This window comes from Lepidochelys kempii, chromosome 2 (assembly GCF_965140265.1).
Source record: "Lepidochelys kempii isolate rLepKem1 chromosome 2, rLepKem1.hap2, whole genome shotgun sequence".
In the NCBI taxonomy this organism is placed as follows: Eukaryota; Metazoa; Chordata; order Testudines; family Cheloniidae; genus Lepidochelys; species Lepidochelys kempii.
The window spans coordinates 251,030,435-251,048,560 of record NC_133257.1 but is presented as its reverse complement, the minus strand read 5'-3'; the positions used below and the strand labels follow the sequence as shown (position 1 = coordinate 251,048,560).

General features: G+C 43.1%; 1 protein-coding gene across 4 annotated transcripts in view; it reads right to left on the bottom strand.

Moving 5' to 3' along the window:
- LMBR1 (limb development membrane protein 1) overlaps positions 1-18,126 on the bottom strand; it is a 151,833-nt gene that overhangs the window by 31,040 nt on the left and 102,667 nt on the right. For all 4 annotated transcript variants that reach the window (XR_012157623.1, XM_073334557.1, XM_073334558.1 and 1 more), the window contains 4 exons: positions 8,178-8,304; positions 7,571-7,639; positions 5,836-5,900; positions 4,113-4,185 (listed from right to left, as the gene is read on the bottom strand). Coding sequence is in view for 3 of the 4 variants with exons in the window: in XM_073334557.1 (XP_073190658.1) it covers positions 4,113-4,185; positions 5,836-5,900; positions 7,571-7,639; positions 8,178-8,304 (334 nt within the window). In the remaining variant the exon portion in view is untranslated. The remainder of the gene's footprint in view (positions 1-4,112; positions 4,186-5,835; positions 5,901-7,570; positions 7,640-8,177; positions 8,305-18,126) is intronic.

The following is an 18,126-nucleotide window of genomic DNA, read 5'->3' as shown; positions in this document are numbered from 1 at the left end:
TCCTATTATATTCTCTTGGTGAATAGTTGATGTTATTCTAAGCAAACTGTAATGAATACTTGAACAACTAAAAGGCCATTTCTCCATAAAGTTTCTGTACATACCATAAACATTTTCATGACAACATGAAATATTCAGCAACAAATATTTTACAGTTACTAGCGAACATCAAACACCAAGAACAATTATAATTACCCCATGATAGCTTCAAAGAGATTCACTGAACACACCTTTGTGTGTTATGGGTCTAAAAAGCTCATCTATGCAGCAGCTGCTGTAAACACTATAGTACAGCAGTATACTCTAAACCTGCCTGAAATGCCTATGCAGGCATATGGGTACTGCAATGTGATCAGAAGGCCAGTAATCTCAGCTATTTTGGACCAGGATGGGGAGTGAATTCCTAAATTCCATAAAAGGAAAAGAGTTCAGAAACAGAGTATCCCCATAATTCAATCTATGAATTGCCCTTTGGAACTGACGGCATGTCCACACTACCCTCCTTCTGTCGGTGGTGTGCTTCCTCATCAGCTGTGCTTCCGATGACTTAAGAGGGGCAGTGGGGGCGGGGGGAAAGAGATTGGGCTCTCAGCTCCCTGCTGGGAGCCTGGCTGTCCCCAGGCTTTCGGCTCCTGCTCCCTGCTCGGAGCCCAGCAGCTGCCCCCCAGCCCTCGGGTCCCCACTCAGGAACCCCGGCTGGATGGGCAGCCTCCCAGGCTGTTGGCTCCCCACTGGGAGCCCGGCTGCACCCAGCAGTGAACACCATGCCCAGAAACTGGGTGGCTTCCAGGTTCCCAGTGGGGAGCGGAGAGCCGAAAGCCCAGGGAGAGGTGAGGAGGGGAGGAAGGGAGTCCTGCCCCTGGCAGGGAGATCCTGCGGGGCGTGGGTAGTTGGGAGTCTCAGTACAACCAGGCTCCCAGTGAGGGACAGGGAGCCCATAGTCTGGACAGCACCCAGGCTCCCTGCAGGAAGCAGGAAGCCAGGACCCCGAGGGGCAGCAGGACTCCCCCTGGGGAGCAGGGAGCCCAGCCGGCCTGAGTAGCCTGACTCAGAGCATGGAGCCTGGGCAGCAACCTGGCTGGGAGCTGGCGCCGGGCTTTCTTGTCAATTTCACTTAACGAAAATGGCAGCCAACAGCCAATACAAGAAACCCGCAGTGTCTACATGGACACTACATCACCCTAACTACACCAACATAAGCCCTATGCCTGTCATGGAGGTAGAGTTATTATGTCGGTGTAGTAGGGCGTTTACATCGATGGGAGCCAGGTTGTACTGACAATACTACCCATAATACTTTTATTCCAAGCATTTAAATATGCATATTATTAAACATTAAAATAGCAGTTATCTAGTCCAAACTGGCTTGTACCTTTATTAAAGTCCTGTTCACTTATGCTAAGTATTCCGTATCACCTTGCATTAGCTGAAGTAAACTTTGGTTTAAGTAGATAGGAAAACTGTCAACATAATGATATACAATCGTTTCCTCATAGCAAGAGAAAAGGTATTACCCTCACAAATCTATCCATCCTGGCACAGGCCTAGAAGGTATCTTCATGCCTCTTAGTATGTGGAATGTATGAGTTTTCGAACAAAAGATAAAGGGTACACCTTGGTACCAGAAACAAACAAGGTAAAAAGTTGATTAATTGAATCCAGTTTCAGGTGAGGTATATAGTACCTTTTACTGGTAAACATGTGTAAGCAGGGTCCAAATGAGCTCTCCCCGACATCTAGTGATGAACTGAGGAAGGGGACTTCAGGAGCCAACCTTGTTTGCATGGGCACACCCACCGTGCTGAGGGGCTCAGCATGATGGGGCTGTTTTCCCAAATGATCACTTTTGGCTGGTGTTGGATCAAAAGTCACTTTGCTGTTGGGGCAGAGGTACTAAAGTGTTGTTATTCTTGTTGTGTGAATCAAGGGAAGCTGAACTATGCTTAGCATACCCTGATTGAGGGACTAACCCTCAACTAAATTGCATGTGGTAGGCAGGGGATATGGGTGCCAAAGCCCAATGGAGTTGACAGAGGGTGCGGACAGGTACTTGTACCTGATGGTGTGGGCCCCACCTAAAGGTCCTAGACACCATTTGATCATTTCTCTCTCCACTGTGTAACAACAGAGAGGATTAAGACTCAACTGAGAGTCTTGTTGCACACCAGTAGAACTGAAATCATGGATAAGCTGCCTAAGCATTAGATCTGCTTTGGGACAGTGTCTCTGATGCAAGAAACTGCCCAGTCTGCACTAGCAATGAGGTTTTCCCATTAACAGCTGAAATCACAGAGTTGAAATCACTGAGAGCTGTGTTAAGTGTCAAGACGTTCCAGAACAGCAGAGAGTGGGAGATGAGCTCACACAGATGCACCTCTGAACTCTGGGTCGTCCCGGACCAAGGACAACAACTGGGAGTGCAGTGTGGTGGAGGGAGAAAGGGGCATTTTTTAGTTGCTGGACTTAATAACCTGAGTCAAAGGGACATTGCCCAACCTACTCTCGGGTGGGTCTTTTGTTTATGACTTTATGTTTATGAATCCTGCTTGTGGCGTTTTCCCAAATTAATGCCAGGTTACTTCCCTCCTTTTATTAGAAATTCCTATTTTACACTCGGACTCTGTGCTTGAAAAAGGGGAAGTGTTGCCTCGGAGACACCCAAAGGGTGGTGTGTAATTCTCCCAGGTTAATGAGTGGGGGATCGAGCCGGTTTTGTGTTGTACCATTGAAAAGGAGCCCCTAGATACTGAACCCAGCCCTTGTTGCTGCCGACTACAACTGGCAGAAGGGTTGCACGAGTAAGGTATAAAAAGAGGACTAAGAACATAACTTTGGGGAGCACATCTTCTGCGTAAGGTGAATGCAATATCGCTACACAGGACTGCTCTTTAGAAACTGGTATCCTATAGAACCTTTTCTTGTACCATACTAATAAACCAGACAGAAACTGATTATTTGGTCTCGAGCATACTGTATAATGAACCAAAGTGTGGTCAACCAATTCATTATACAATTTATCAACACCTTGGAGAAGACGGTAGCACTGCATGTCCCAAACAGAAAACAACAAGGGGACAAGGGAATGTAGAGTGAAGACTGAAGGTAAGAATGCAGGGAAATAGGGCAAGAGAAATGTCAGTGAGGGCAGAAGACTGAAGGGAAATGGAGGAAAAATCCAGTAGAGCAGAGTTTGCGGGAAGGCGTTGACAGGAAGTTGGCAGGAGAGGAAGATAATAAAGCCTCCCATGAGTGATTAGACTGAGACACCAGCAGGCCGGGTGCAGAACCTACGTATAAGGGCGTTTTTCCACTCTGAAAACGGTCACACAAGTTGGGGATGTATCACAGGGTTAAAAACAGATCAATTAAAAAGGTAAACCTTCAAAAAAATTTTAAAAATCATGATTTTTAATAGACTCAACTTTTTTTGAAATCTTAGTGTTTGCAACATTATACAGATGCACTTCACTAATAACTGTTTATGAAGAGCTTTGAGATCACATGAAAGACACAGCCGAGGAGCAAAGTTACACTAAAAAGCATGAACTACTTAAAACTTTCTGAACCTACTGTAATGGATTACTTTAAAATTCTCTGTTGGGAGACTCTGGATTGTGGAAAGCTGCTCTGATATGTAAAATTTAAGCTAATAATTCATTAAAAAATAAATCAAGGATCACCAAGTGAGCACTCATCTCCTAAGCTGACAAAATGCAGAAATCCTTCCTCTTTACAGTACCCAGTATCTTATTAGTAACTGGATTCCTCTCCAAATTCGACTAAGGATTTACTTATAGCATTTTAGAAATATGTTTGATTGTAGTGGCAAAACAATTGACTTGTTGCCAATTAGTCTGAGCCTTCACATCACAGACAGACTTCCTGAACATGATCAGAAAACCACCAATAACAGATATTATAAAATAAAACAGGGAGGATCCTCATGGTTCTGTGCAAGTAGGGGCATGGAATAGTTTAGATGAGTGAAAGCCTACAGCTTCCAGGACAAGGTAAGAGATCCTACTTATTTTATGGTGAAATGAATGCTCAAGACCAGGAAGTGCTGTTTTTCTTTGGTTTAAATATTATATTACACAACACAACACATGTACCGTTTAGTCTCCTCTGGATTGCTTCTTCCTCTAAGGTGATGATGTATATCTGTTCATCCAGGTCTTCAAGGATCTGAAATTAGAAATGCAAATGCTAATTGATAAACACATTCATTTAAATGGATATCTTGCTTGCCAGAATTTATGAGTCTACTTTTTGGATTAAAACTACTTTTGAAGAAAATATAAACATTACTGGTACAAGAAGGCTGCATAAAATATTATCACATTGTCTATGATTAAAGATACTCAGAACTCTAATTATAATCACATGGTTAACTGTCCCATAAAACTTTCCTTTTGGTCTAAAACCTTGATTAGTCTCAGTCCAAAGGAATTGGGAGGGGGAAGGGGGGTTAAGAGGAGTTTAAGCTAAATTCAGTCATTTAAGTTACACCAAACATATTTTTTTAATCATTTTGTGCACAAAAAAATCAAAAATGGCTGACAACTTATCAAACTTCACATTTGACTAGACTACAAAAAGGAAGAATTGCAGAGTTTGTAAAAACAATTACTGTAAAGTTTACATGACAAAACAGTTTTCACAGAGTCCGACATTTCAAATGGCAAAATTGCCAGTGAAGTTGTGAAAAAGCATGTAATTTTAGTGACGTTCTTAGGTTTTGTGTATCTACAGAGCACTTGAGCTTAAAAAACTTAATAGGTGTGGAAATGCTTTATGCTCTCCAATGTCACAAGTAGGGTTTTACCAGTCATTTTATTCCCAAAAATACTGGGCAATGAAATGGAAAAAAATTAATGCTCTCACACAGTCATCTCCATGCCTTCTTTCATGCAGCACTCATGTATAGAATAAGCTTCTCTGAATTCACACATAAGGCCTCTACCACATCCACATATAAGTCCCTCTTACAAATTCATTTCTGCCATACTGCCTACAGTGAACCAAGTTCCCTAGTACATAAGTTCTCTGTTGTTTTTCCCCTCCCAAACCTCTCTCATTTGATCTTCGACTGTAAGCACCTCAAACCAGGGACCAGCCTTTTTAAGTGTTTGGAAAGTATCTAACACACAGTTGGCATTACCGCAAATAAAAAATATCAATACTGTAGTGTTTAATTCAACCATAGTGTATACAATATATTAAGCTAGTCAGTTAAGTTGGAAAAAACAAATACCACCAGAGAAAATTTTTATGAAGAGCACAGATATGATGCTATGAAACCAAGATGTTCTATTTCTTACCTATTCAATATTTCTATACTAAATTATAGAAACTTAGTGGAATTAGACAGCAAAGTTACTATCCACGTATATATGACTGCATAAATTCAGTGATTCTAGAATAAGTAATTACATATGATTTACAGAATTGGGCATTATAAATTAAAATAGACATTTAAAAACAAAAACATGAAAAATATTCTACAATCAATCCCAATAGGAGCAACTCAGGCCCTGATTCTACAAAGACTTATGTAAATGCTTAATTTTAAGCATATTAGTAGTCACTTGATTACTAAAGTTAAGCACATGTATAAATCTTTGCTAGACTGGGGCCACATTGTGTAAAACATAGGGCATTGGTTTTAAAGTGCAGATACCAGAAAGTTTTGCAATCCAGTAGCACAATCAATTATCATTGTTTAATATGTGAAAGCAATATATTTTGCAAAAAGAAATTTGTCTGAATATGGCTATGGTACTGTACCTTCTATTTTAAAATATTGTCAAAAGTGTAGAAATACATTGTACTTACTGTTGGCTTCACCAGCAACTGACCCATCACTGTAAACATTCGTGAAAGCCCCACTGGCGTGCATACTGTGGAGGAAAAGATATAAATAACCTTGATTAGAAAATGCACAGCAATTATATCTACATTATGAACATATTCTTACTTATAACTGAATATTCTTCTTTTTCAGCTACATTTTGGTTAGACCTCTGTACTCCACCATCACACTAGAAATATCAGCTTTCACGGAATATTGAACAATCCCCTGGGCCTGGTTCTGAGATTATAAACTGGTGATCCAAAACTTTTTACCAGCATGGAGTAGAATGTAATCAAAGATCCCTTCCTTTGTTTAAGCTGGCTACTCTTTACATATCTGCTGCCATATACTTTGAATAAATGGTTAACTGCGGCTTTACACAAATACATAAATGTAGTTTTGCTTCCTATCTTATTAAGCTGATAATAGCTTCAGTAAATTTCTTACAAATTTTTAAAACCACCTCTCATTTAATACACTACTAATGAAGACATTACCACCAAAAAGCATTTTAAAACAACAAGTTAGGTGGTTCTCAAGAATGGCGTTTTCACACATTTTGGTAGGTATCTCCATTTGCTGCCAGTTGTAACAAATCTCCAGTACTGAAAGGTCATGAAGAACACCTTTGCCTTCAAACAGTGTATGTATGTGGGAGATGGTGGAGGTGATGATTTGGAAAGTGGGAGAAGCGAAGACCTAAATGACGTTCATTATTAGAAAAGGCATTCTTGTTTAACAAGGAGTATCAGAAGAATGAAATGGGTTGTTCCTTTCCTTTTACACTCTATTTTTATTAAACAGTATTTCAGTACAAACCTTAAGAGTTATGTAAAAAATTTCAGACTTGGTGCCTAAAATCAGACAGCTAAATCCAAAGTTCTTCAGGTCTGATAAAGTGACAATTGCTGGCCCTGTCCTTTGTAGTGAGCCAATTACAGAATTCCCACAATGGCTGTACACTTTTTATCTAGAATTCAGACAAAACTCATGACAGTCAAAAGGAGAAGGCCACTCTCCCTTTCTTAGTAACTGCAGAGAAACATGGTTCAAATTATAAGGTAACTGTGGGCTCTCACTGGGATCTGTAGCTTTACATCACCATTCCTCCCCAAAGGGGGAGAGAGTCAAACTCTAAGTGGCCCTGGCCGATCAGAGGTAGTGACTGGATGTACAATAGTCAAATGATCCACCAGTAAGACTGGCCAGAACCCAGGTCACCATGGCCAGTGGGTCAGGGATTTTCCTTTCTGGGTACATAAGGAGACATTTCAGGCACAAAGGAGGGAGAACTGCCTAATGCCTATTACATGAGATTGAGTTCTGGATCAATTCCTGTCCCTGACTTGTTGTGCAATGCTGGTTTTTTCCCCCACACTTTGTACAAATGTGGATACCTTGTAAGCAGCATGAGGATTAGTTCATTTCATTTGCAAATTGCTTTGAGGTTCTGAGGTCCTAAGATGAAAGATGTTAATTCTATTTGTTTACATATTTCAAGAACCAAAAGTTTGAGGTATAAGTTTTATAAGAGAAAAACCTGCATGGGAACACAAATTGAGAAAAAATCTAAGTGAAAAAAGCACTTGGGAAAGTGTCATAATACCTCTAATTCACTCTTTTTTCATCCTCAAGTTATATGCAGTAAAGTAATCCTGAACCTCCTATGACCTAAAAATATTACTTTTCTTCTACAATAGTCCGAAAAATACTTACAGAGAAGTAATAAACATCCCATCAGCGATATACAGGAATATAAATAAGGGAGGTAGAATTCCCAAAGATCTGTAAAGGAAATTTTCAAGAGTGACAGCCTATTAAATATATGCTGTTTATGTTCTATTTGAATCTATTTACTAGTAGTTAGCAAACACTAAGAAAATTTACTTTTGAGTCTGACTGGCTTAAACTTAGATCTTTCCTTAAGTTAGAACAATTTAAGGAAATGACTTTTCCAGGATTGCACAATACGATTTTAAAAAGTAAATCAAGAATTAAGCAGTTTATAAAATTGTGGACAACAATCTCCTTGACACTTTAGGAAGAAAAGCCAAGTATCTTAAAAGCTACTTGAAGAACCTACTTCTAACATTAGGTATGTAGACACTCTGAACAAGAAAGCTGAATTTCCTCAGTTTGCCATAAGAATCATGTAAAAACACTAGCTGAATGCAAAAATCAAGTACTGATTGGGAATGGGTTACATTTGTTCAAAGTAAAAAAAATCAATGCAGTATGGGGATTTACTATAAATGAATTTTAATTGAAAACATCAACTTCTATGCTGTACACAGCTAAACTTATTTTTAAAAATATTCCATACCGTACAAAGACTCCATACTGGTAGCATCATTGTCAATGAGAGCTGATGCCACCCACACTATTCCAAAGATAAGCAGCCCAAGAAGAATAAGCATAACAAGTGTTTCCAAAATACGTGCTCTGATCCCCTAGGAAAAAAAAAACATTTTCAATATATTTAAATATTCTGAACATAAGGCAAATTAAATAAGAATTATTATATAATTTCACACACATACATACACATACATTGTAAGAGCACATGCAAGATATTTTTATACACAATGGAAAAAGCATATAAGTGCTTATGCCTTCATACTGCCTAGACTAGCTTTTTTCCCTTAGAAAATTGTTTAAAATTATTTAAGCTTTACAGTTCTCATTAATCCCATCCTAGAAAGAATTTTTTATACCTTATGATTTTGCTAGGACAGTTTTAAAAGATGGATTACTTTTCTAATACTTTCAGCCAACAAAGTGGATTGGCAAATTTTTATCTATGATTCCAATCAAAGGAATGGAAAGCCAATTATGGCAAATAGCCAAATAGCCCAGCCAACATTAAACCCTGCACAGGTACAATGCACCCATCTACCTAAAATAGTCTTCAACTGTAATTGCTTCTGCATCATTCCTCACAGTCTACAGAGCCCTCAAGTGTACAGTTAGAGTACTACTCACTCTCTATCTAGCCACATATCGTTGCTGCAGTTACATCAGACTTCTAATGTGCCCAACATTGGGTGGAACACACTTCATCTTGAATAAACATGCACCACACAAGCATATAAAAAGATTCTATGATACATACACGCACAAAGTGTAAAAGGCTGTATTAATGCATTGTTAAGTTCGCAAATTTAAACAGAATATACAAGAGAATACAATGAGCAGTCTACTCAATAATAAATGTTAGTATTACTGTGAGAACCTAAAATTTTTCTTCACACATCCCTAACATAATGTAAGTAGCCCTGCGATTACATTAACAGCTTTTATATTTAATTTTCTTGGGTTTCCTGAAGAAACCTTCTCCTTTGAGGATTTTCAATACAGGTCCCCCAGACTACCCTGTGGTCAGGGCCTGTCTGAGGATTCTGCCTTCTGTTGTGTGCACATGTGCACCCCAAGTGTGTGAACCTGTACTGAAAAATCTACTCTAAGAACTCTAGTTACCAGTGAAAAAGAAACAGCTACTCGCCTTCTGTAACCATTGTTTGAGATGTGTTGCATATATATATCCATTACACCATAAGTGTGCATGCATCTTGCGCCCATGCCAAAGATTTCCCAAGCAGTACCCGTAGTGGCAGCCCCACACACATCCCAATTGCTTTGTGCTTCCAACTGAGAGTATAAAAGCTGGATCCATCCCACCACTCCTTCAGTTCCTTCGTGCAGGGATCCTAATGATAGACTACAATGGGTTGGGGAAGGAGGGTGGGTCATATAATAGACATGTGCAACATATCTCGAAGAAAACAGTTACAAGAAAGTGAGTAATCACTTCTTCGAGTATTTGTATATGTCCATTACGCCATAGGTGATTCCCAAGCCACTATTAATGGAGTTGCGGCTAGGAGTCTCATCACAAGAGTTTTTGTAGGAACACTTAAGAACCACGTTGCTGCTCTGCACACATCTACAGTAGGGACATTGCCCACAAATGCCATGAAAGCAGGAGTGCTCTGACCAGGTCCAGTAAAAGATTTTACCTCACCCATCTTGTCTCTCTAATATTCTGGGACAAACATGGCTACAAGAACACTGCATACTGATAACTTCACAGATGACGAGCTATCTTTGGCAGCATAGCACATAACAATGTAGCTGGTATCCATTTAGAGCAGGGGCAGGCAAACTTTTTGGCCCGAGAGCCACATCGGGGTTGCAAAACTGTATGGAGGGCCGGGTAGGGAAGGCTGTGCCTCCCCAAACAGCCTGGCCCCCGCCCCCTATCTGACCCCTCCCACTTCCCGTCCCCTGACTGCCCCCCTCAGAACCTCCAACCACCCCCCTGCTCCTTGTCCCCTGAATGCCTCCTCCCAAGACCCCCCGACCCTAACCGCCCCTCCAGGACCCCACTCCCTATCCATCACCCCCTGCTCCCTGACCCCTGACCGCCCCAACCCCTATCCACACTCCGCCCCCTGACAGGCCCCCCAGGACTCCCATGCCTACCCAACCTCCCACCCCGTTCCCCGACCGCCTCCACCCCAGAACCTCTACCCCATCCAACTGACCCCCTGCCCCTTATCCAATGCCCTAGCCCCCTTACCATGCCGCTCAGAACAGCATGTCTGGCAGCCCCGCCACCTGGCCGGATCCAGCCACACCACCGTGCTGCCCCGCAGGAGCTCGCAGCCCCGCCGCCCAGAGTGCTGCCCCCCAGCAGCATGGCTGCTGGGGAGGGAGACAACCGGGGAGGGGCCGGGGGCTAGCCTCTCCGGCCGGGAGCTCAGGAGCTGGGCAGGATGGTCCCACGGGCCACATGTGGCCCATGGGCCGTAGTTTGCCCACCTCTGATTTAGAGTGTCATTCAGCTGTAATAGGATGACCTTTCATTCAACCTGCATAGGATATGAAGAACTGGGAAGACATTCCAAAGGACTTTGCTCTGTCCAGGTAAAATGCTAAGGCTCAGCGCACATCTAAAGTATACAGCTTTTATTCATCCCTGTGAGCATGTGGCTTTTGAAAAAAGACCTACAAGTATATAGACTGATTCAGGTGGAAATCAGATACCATCGGGGGAGGGGGCGGGAATCCTTACGTTGCAGCCTAGGCTGCACCTTGTCCGTGTAGAATATAATATATGGGGAATCTGTTACCAGTCATGCAAAAGTTCTCCCACTCTTCTAGCAAAACTGATGCCCACTGAGATGGCCACTTTTGCTAAGAGGTATAACAAAAAGCAGGAACCTAAGGGCTCAAATGGACGACCCACATAAGGGCAGACAGGACTATATTTAAATCCAAAGGTGGAGCTGGACCCCTGACAGGTGAAACAGCCTAATTTAGGAATCTGATTGTCATAGGATTGGAGAGAACACTATTACCATAAATACATGGGTGAAAAGCTGAAACTGCTGCCAGGTGTGCCTTAATAGAACTAACTACCAGACCTGACTCTTTGAGATGTAAAAAATGATTCAAAGAATTCTAGACTTTGGGCTGTGTAGGAAAGTCACTGTGGCTAGCTGCCCAGATGGAGAAATGCTTCAATTTAAGAAGGTAAGTAACTCTTGTAGAAGGCTTCCAGCTATCAAGCAAGAGAGTCTGGACTGACACTGACCAGTGCCCCTCCTCTACGTTTAACCATGGATGAACCACATTGTGAGGTGTAGCACCTGAGATGCAACACTTGCCCGAGATTCTGGGATATCTAGTCTTTTCTTCATGGCAGACGCAAGGGTTCTTGGGTGGATAGCCTCTGCAGGTCCAAGCACAAGGCTGCCCTTTCCAGGCTGGAGCCATGAGGATTGTTCTGCCTCTTTCTTGCTTCAGCTTGAAAATAACATGGGGAAAGTGTGTCACACATACAGCAAGCCTATGTCTCACAGGAACAGCAAAAAATACAGGAAAGCGGCCTGTGACCTACTCTTGGACAGAACTGGGGACATTTCCTGTTTTGTTGAGCTGTGATCCACTGTCAAAAATTATCTTAACCAAAACATTAATCCTGGAACAGCTATATTGAGAAACTATTCACGATCCAGACTGAAGGACCTGCTCATGTGGTCTACCAAGCTATTCTGAACTCCCAGCAGGTGAGATGCCTTGATGGCCCTGAATGTGTGGCAGGAACTGTTGCCATGCTTGGAATATTGCATAAAATTCAAGAATGTTTATATATAACCTTGCCTCATGGGTGCCCCACAAGGCCTGAGCTTGAAATCACCCAAATGAGCTCTCCAACCCCATGGCTGAAGCATCTGTCATCAAAGTCATAGGAGGGAGAAATGGAGAGAATAATTTTTCCCCTCACATATTGTCCTGACTCATCCAACAATTCAGAGACAGTAACACCCTGTCTGGGATGAATACTAACTTGTCCAGTTTGTGAACATAAGCGTGGTAGATTGACTTGAGCCATGTCTGCATTCCCCAGAAGTGCAGCCTAGCGTGAGGGGTCACATATACAAGCAGCCATGTGACCTACGTGCCTGAGGCAATTCCTCACTGTGATTCATGGGTGTTCTCTGAATGACACACAGAGGGCCGCTATAGACAGGAACCTGGGAAGAGGCAGGTAAGCCCTGGCTGAGGTCGAATCCAGGACCACCCCAATGAACTCATCATCTAATTGGATTTTCTCTGTTTGTTTTCAGGCACAAGCTGCTGAACAAATGGAGAATTGGATGGATACTGGTCCCTACCTGATCACAGGAGTGATCCCATACCAACCAGCTGTCCAGGTAGGGATGCCCCCAGTGGAGACAGGCTGCCACCACAGTCATATTTGGTGAAATATGATGACAGTCCAAAGGATGGAATGGTTAACTGGTACAGTTTTTCCACCTATCACAAGCCTTAGGAACTGCCTTTGGCCAAGGCAAATTGCCGCATGGAAGTAGGCATCCTATAAATTTAGGGAAGCATACCAATCTCCTGAATCTAGAGAGGGGTAGAAAAGAAGCAAGGAAAACCACATGGAACATCAGAATATTCATAAATGATCTGGAAAAGGGTGTACACAGTGAGGTGGCAAAATCTGCAGATGACACAAAATTACTCAAGATAGTGAAGTCCAAAGCTGACTGCAAAGTTACAAAGGGATCTGACAAACTGGGGGAGGGGGCAACAAAATGGCAGATGAAATTCAATGTTGCTAAGTGTAAAGTAATGCACACTGGAAAAAAGAAATACTCACTGTACATAAAAAATGATGGGGTCTAAATTAGCTGTTACCACTCCAAAAAGATCTTGGAGTCATTGTGGATAGTCCTCTAAAACCCATCTGCTCAATGTGCAGTTTAAAAAAAAACAAAACAAAGCAAAAAAAACCCTGACAGAATGTTAGGAACCATTAGCAAAGGGACATAGAGATAGAAAATACCACAGTGCCACTATATAAATCCATCGTATGCCCAGAGCTTGAATACTGAATGCTGTTCTGGTCACCCCATCTCAAAAAAGTTATATTAGAATTGGGGAAAGTACAGAGAAGGTCAACAAAAATGATTAGGGGCATGGAACAGTTTTCATGAAGTGAGATTAAAAAGATGGACTGTTCATCTTGGACAAAGACTGCTGAGGGGAGACAGGATATAAAAATCACAAATGGTGTGGAGAAAGTGAATAAGAAAATGTTATTTACCCCTTCACGTAATAAAAGAACCAGAGGTCACCTGATGAAATTAATAGGCAGCAGGTTTAAAACAAACATAAGGAAGTACTTCTTCATACAGTACACAGTGAACCTGTGGAACTTGTTGTGAAGGCCAAACTTATAATAGGGTTAAAAAAAGAATTAGACCTATTCTCCGTGAACTTTTCTATCAATGGCTATTAGCCAAGATGGTCAGCGATGCAACCCCTTGCTTTGGGTGTCCCTAAACTTCTGACTGCTAGAAGCTAGGACTGGATGACTGAGTGGATCACTCGATAAAGTGCCCTGTTCTGTTCACTCCCTCTGAAGCATCTGGCACCAGCCACTTTTGGAAGACATGATACTGGGTTAGATGGACCATTGGCCTGACCCAGTATGGCCATTCTTATGTTCTTAAAGGTTGCTTAAGACAAAAACAGGGATAGAAGGTAATTAGAGGTGGGTGAAGGTGATAAGGGCAGAAGGAAGTGTGAAGGGGTAAGTTCTTCTTTGAGTGCTTGCCTTTGTCCATTATTCTGTAGGTGTGTGCTCATCTTATGCACTGATACTGAATACTTTTCCCTGGTGGAACCCACAGGAGCAGCCCCATTTGTGCCCTGGTTTCTTCATGCTCCCACCTGAGGCTATAATAAGAGGAGCTTTCCCACCCCCTCCTTCAGTTCCTTCTTACTGTCTGTGGTCCAGTCGGAGCATATCTGTACTTTACAGCTTTGTCCTCTGTGGACAAAGTCGCTTACAGTTAGCCTTTTTAAACTGATGGTGCTTGTTCTGCCCTTTGAACATCCTTGTTTATTTGATTTTTTTTTCCCTTTTCTTTTATTAGGCTCCGGAGGCCTCTGGTCCACACATATTGTGTAGAACCTATGCCAAAGTCCCCTGGCTTCAAGCCCTGCTCTGACTGTCATAAACCAATGTCTGTTAGTGGCCTACACTCTCACTGCTTAAAGTTTTGGATTAGATTCATATTAGAGATAGGTATCCGATCTGCTGGGACTTCAAATCTAGAATGAAGAAGCAGAGAGAAGAATACTTTGGATTAATTTTCCTGGAGGCTTCTCCCAGCATCAGAATCCCCTTGAATGGTAAAAGGGAGATCACTGACCACTCCTTCTAGGAGTGCTCTCCCAGTCTTGCCAGCAGACAGAGACCATAGGAGATTTTCTTCATCAGGGCCATCCTCTTCAAGGCATAATAGCTCTGACCACTCCTGTCCTCTGAAGCATAAAAAGACTGCATCAACTTCTCTGCAGCAGAAGGCCATTTTGGCACTGATGGTAGAGTGCACTGTTTGGCTTGCTGCTCCCCAGAACCAGCTCACAGTGGCTCTCAAAGAGCTGAGCAGTTGACTCTATCGAGGGCAGCTACTTCCTTGGTGACATCAGTCGATCCATTTTATCACTGCTTATGGAAGAGCAACTATCCATTTTGGTGCCAACACCACTAGAGGCCTACGTGGCTGTGAGAAATCTATTGTGCCTTTGGTACCACCATCACTGCTGATTTTGGACAAAGATCCTCCACCAGCACCGTTTAATGTTCCGTGGTCTCTGGTGGCCCCATCAGTCTCAGGTCTGGTACTGCCCTTACTGGCCTCTTTAACGAGGATGTCTGGGACCCCAATACCAGCTTAACCTCATCACATGGCACTGATATAACCAGGAAACTTTCAATGCTGCCATTAGTACCACAGTCTTGACATAGATCTAGGTCCTGGCCTCCAAGGACTTCTCTCGGTACCTCACTACCATGGCTTTTGGAGTAATCTTACTCCTTGTCAGAGTCCAAAGTGGGTTCCTGGGTCTCCCACTTCAGAGAGTCTAGAGCCTCCTCCAGAAACTGTTCCTACTCTCACAGAAGACTCTCTGTCAAGAGCAGATCCAGGGATTGGGAAGCCTGATCTAGATTCAACTGGCCTTCTGTATCAGCCTCTTCACTGGCTGTATTGAATGCCTTGGGGGATGTCTCCAGCATCGAGATTGACATCTTTGCGTCCTCATGGAAGCAGACTGCCAAGAAAGCAGACTTCCCCGACTGGTACCAACAGACCACAAATGGTCTTTACTAAACAGCAATTGGGTTTGAAGTTTTTTAAAATCTGAAGATTTCCTTCTGAACGTGAACAGTAGCTGGTTTTCAATCTCCCATAACTAATTTTGACTGTGCTAAATCTAGCTAAGACTTTTTTTAAACCCAGGAATAGTCTATGTTAAGTATGAAACTGGAAACTTCAGCGTTCAGTTACTGGAGAGCAAAAACGTTCAAAATTCAAACAAAATTTCCATGCACAGTATTTACCTTTTAACTCTGACTACAGTAAATATGCAGGACTTGATCCTCAGTTGACGTAAATTGGCATAATTCCATTCGTTTCAAACAAGTTATACCAGTTTAACCAGCATAAGATTTGGCCCAAAAGAGTCACAGTTGGAAGGGAGTAGTTTTGGTAAAATTATGAATCTCCATTTGTTCTCTTCAGAGAAGTATTAGAGGCAAAGCATGTGCAATACTATGAAGCTCCATTTGGTCATGAGAAAAAAAATTTATGAGATTAGAGGGAAGCACAGAGCCCTTGAAGGAGGCATTCAAGATAATCTGGTTTTTAGACATTGAGAGGGCATTCTAGACTCCTCTTCTAAACCCCTGGATTCAGGGAGAAAAATGGTCTAAGACTTTTTTTACTTCAGAGAGACTTAGCCAGTAAGCCTTGGTCTACACTAGGAGTTGAGCAGCGTTAAACTGATTTAACCCTGCACCCGTCCACACAACTAAGCCCTTTTTTCGACTTGAAAGGCTCTTAATATAGATTTCCTTACTCCACCCCCAACAAGGGAATTAGAGCAGAAATCAGCCTTGCCGGGTCAAATTTGGGGTACTGTGGACGTAATCAGACGCTATTGGCCTCCGGGAGCTTTCCCGGAGTGCTCCATTGTGACTGCTCTGGACAACACTCTCAACTCAGATGCACTGGCCAGGTAGACAGGAAAAGGCCCGCGAACTTTTGAATTTCAATTTCCTGTTTGGTCAGAGTGGCAAGCTGCAGGTTAGTGCAGAGCTCATCAGCAGCGGTGACCATGATGGAGTCCCAGAATCGCAATAGAGCTCCACCGTACCAAACAGGAGGTACGGGATCTGATCGCTGTATGGGGAGAGGAGTCCATGCTATCAGAACTCCGTTCCAGTTTTCAAAATGCCAAAACATTTGTCAAAATCTCCCAGGGCATGAAGGACAGAGGCCATAACAGGGACCCGAAGCAGTGCCACGTGAGACAGGAGCTGAGGCAAGCCTATCAGAAAACCAGAGAGGCAAACAGCCACTCCGGGTCAAAGCCCCAAACATGCCACTTCTATGATGAGCTGCATGCCATTTTAGGGGGTTCAGCCACCACTACCCCAGCCGTGTTGTTTGACTCCTTCAGTGGAGATGGAGGCAACACGAAAGCAGGTTTTGGGGACGAGGAAGATGATGATGATGAGGTTGTAGATAGCTCACAGCAAGCAAGTGGAGAAACCGGTTTTCCCGACAGCCAGGAACTGTTTCTCACCCTGGACCTGGAGCCAGTACCCCCCGAACCCACACAAGCCTGCCTCCCGGACCCGCTAGGCGGAGAAGGGACTTCTGGTGAGTGTACCTTTTAAAATACTATAAATGGTTTAAACGCAAGTATGTTTAATGATTAATTTGCCCTGGCATTCGTGGCTCTCCTGGATGTACTCCCAAAGCCTTTGCAAAAGGTTTCTGGGGAGGGCAGCCTTATTCCGTCCACCATGGTAGGACACTTTACAACTCCAGGCCAGTAACACGTACTCGGGAATCATTGTAGAACAAAGCATTGTAGTGTATGTTTGCTGGCGTTCAAACAACATCCGTTCTTTATCTCTCTATGTTATCCTCTGGAGAGGGATATCATTCATGGTCACCTGGTTGAAACAGGGTGCTTTTTTAAGGGGACATTCAGAGGTGCCTATTCCTGCTGGGCTGTTTGCTTATAGCTAAACAGAAATGTTCCCCGCTGTTAGCCACGGGGAGGGGGGAGGGATGAGGGAATAGCCACGCGGTGTGGGGAGGCAAAATGTGACTGAGGAACGAAAGCACATGTACTATGTATGTAATGTTAACAGCAAGGTTTACCGTGAAAGAGGGTACCCATTGTTCTATAAAATGTGTCTTTAAATATCACTGTCCCTTTTTTTTTCCTCCACCAGCTGCATGTGTTTCAAGGATCACAGGATCTTCTCCTTCCCAGAGGCTAGTGAAGATCAGCAGGCGAAAAAAACGCACTTGTGATGAAATGTTCTCTGAGCTCATGCTGTCCTCCCACACTGATAGAGCACCGACAAATGCGGGGAGGCAGACAATGTCAGAGTGCAGGAAAGCACAAAATGACCAGGAGCAGAGATGGCGGGCTGAAGAGAGTAAGTGGCGGACTGAAGAGAGGACTGAAGCTGAAAGGTGGCAGCAGTGTGATGAGAGGAAGCAGGATTCAATGCTGAGGCTGCTGGAGGATCAAACTAATATGCTCCAGCATATGGTTGAGCTCCAGAAAAGGCAGCTGGAGCACAGACCGCCGCTACAGCCACTGTGTAACCAACCGCCCTCCTCCCCAAGTTCCATAGCCTCCTCACACAGATGCCCAAGAAC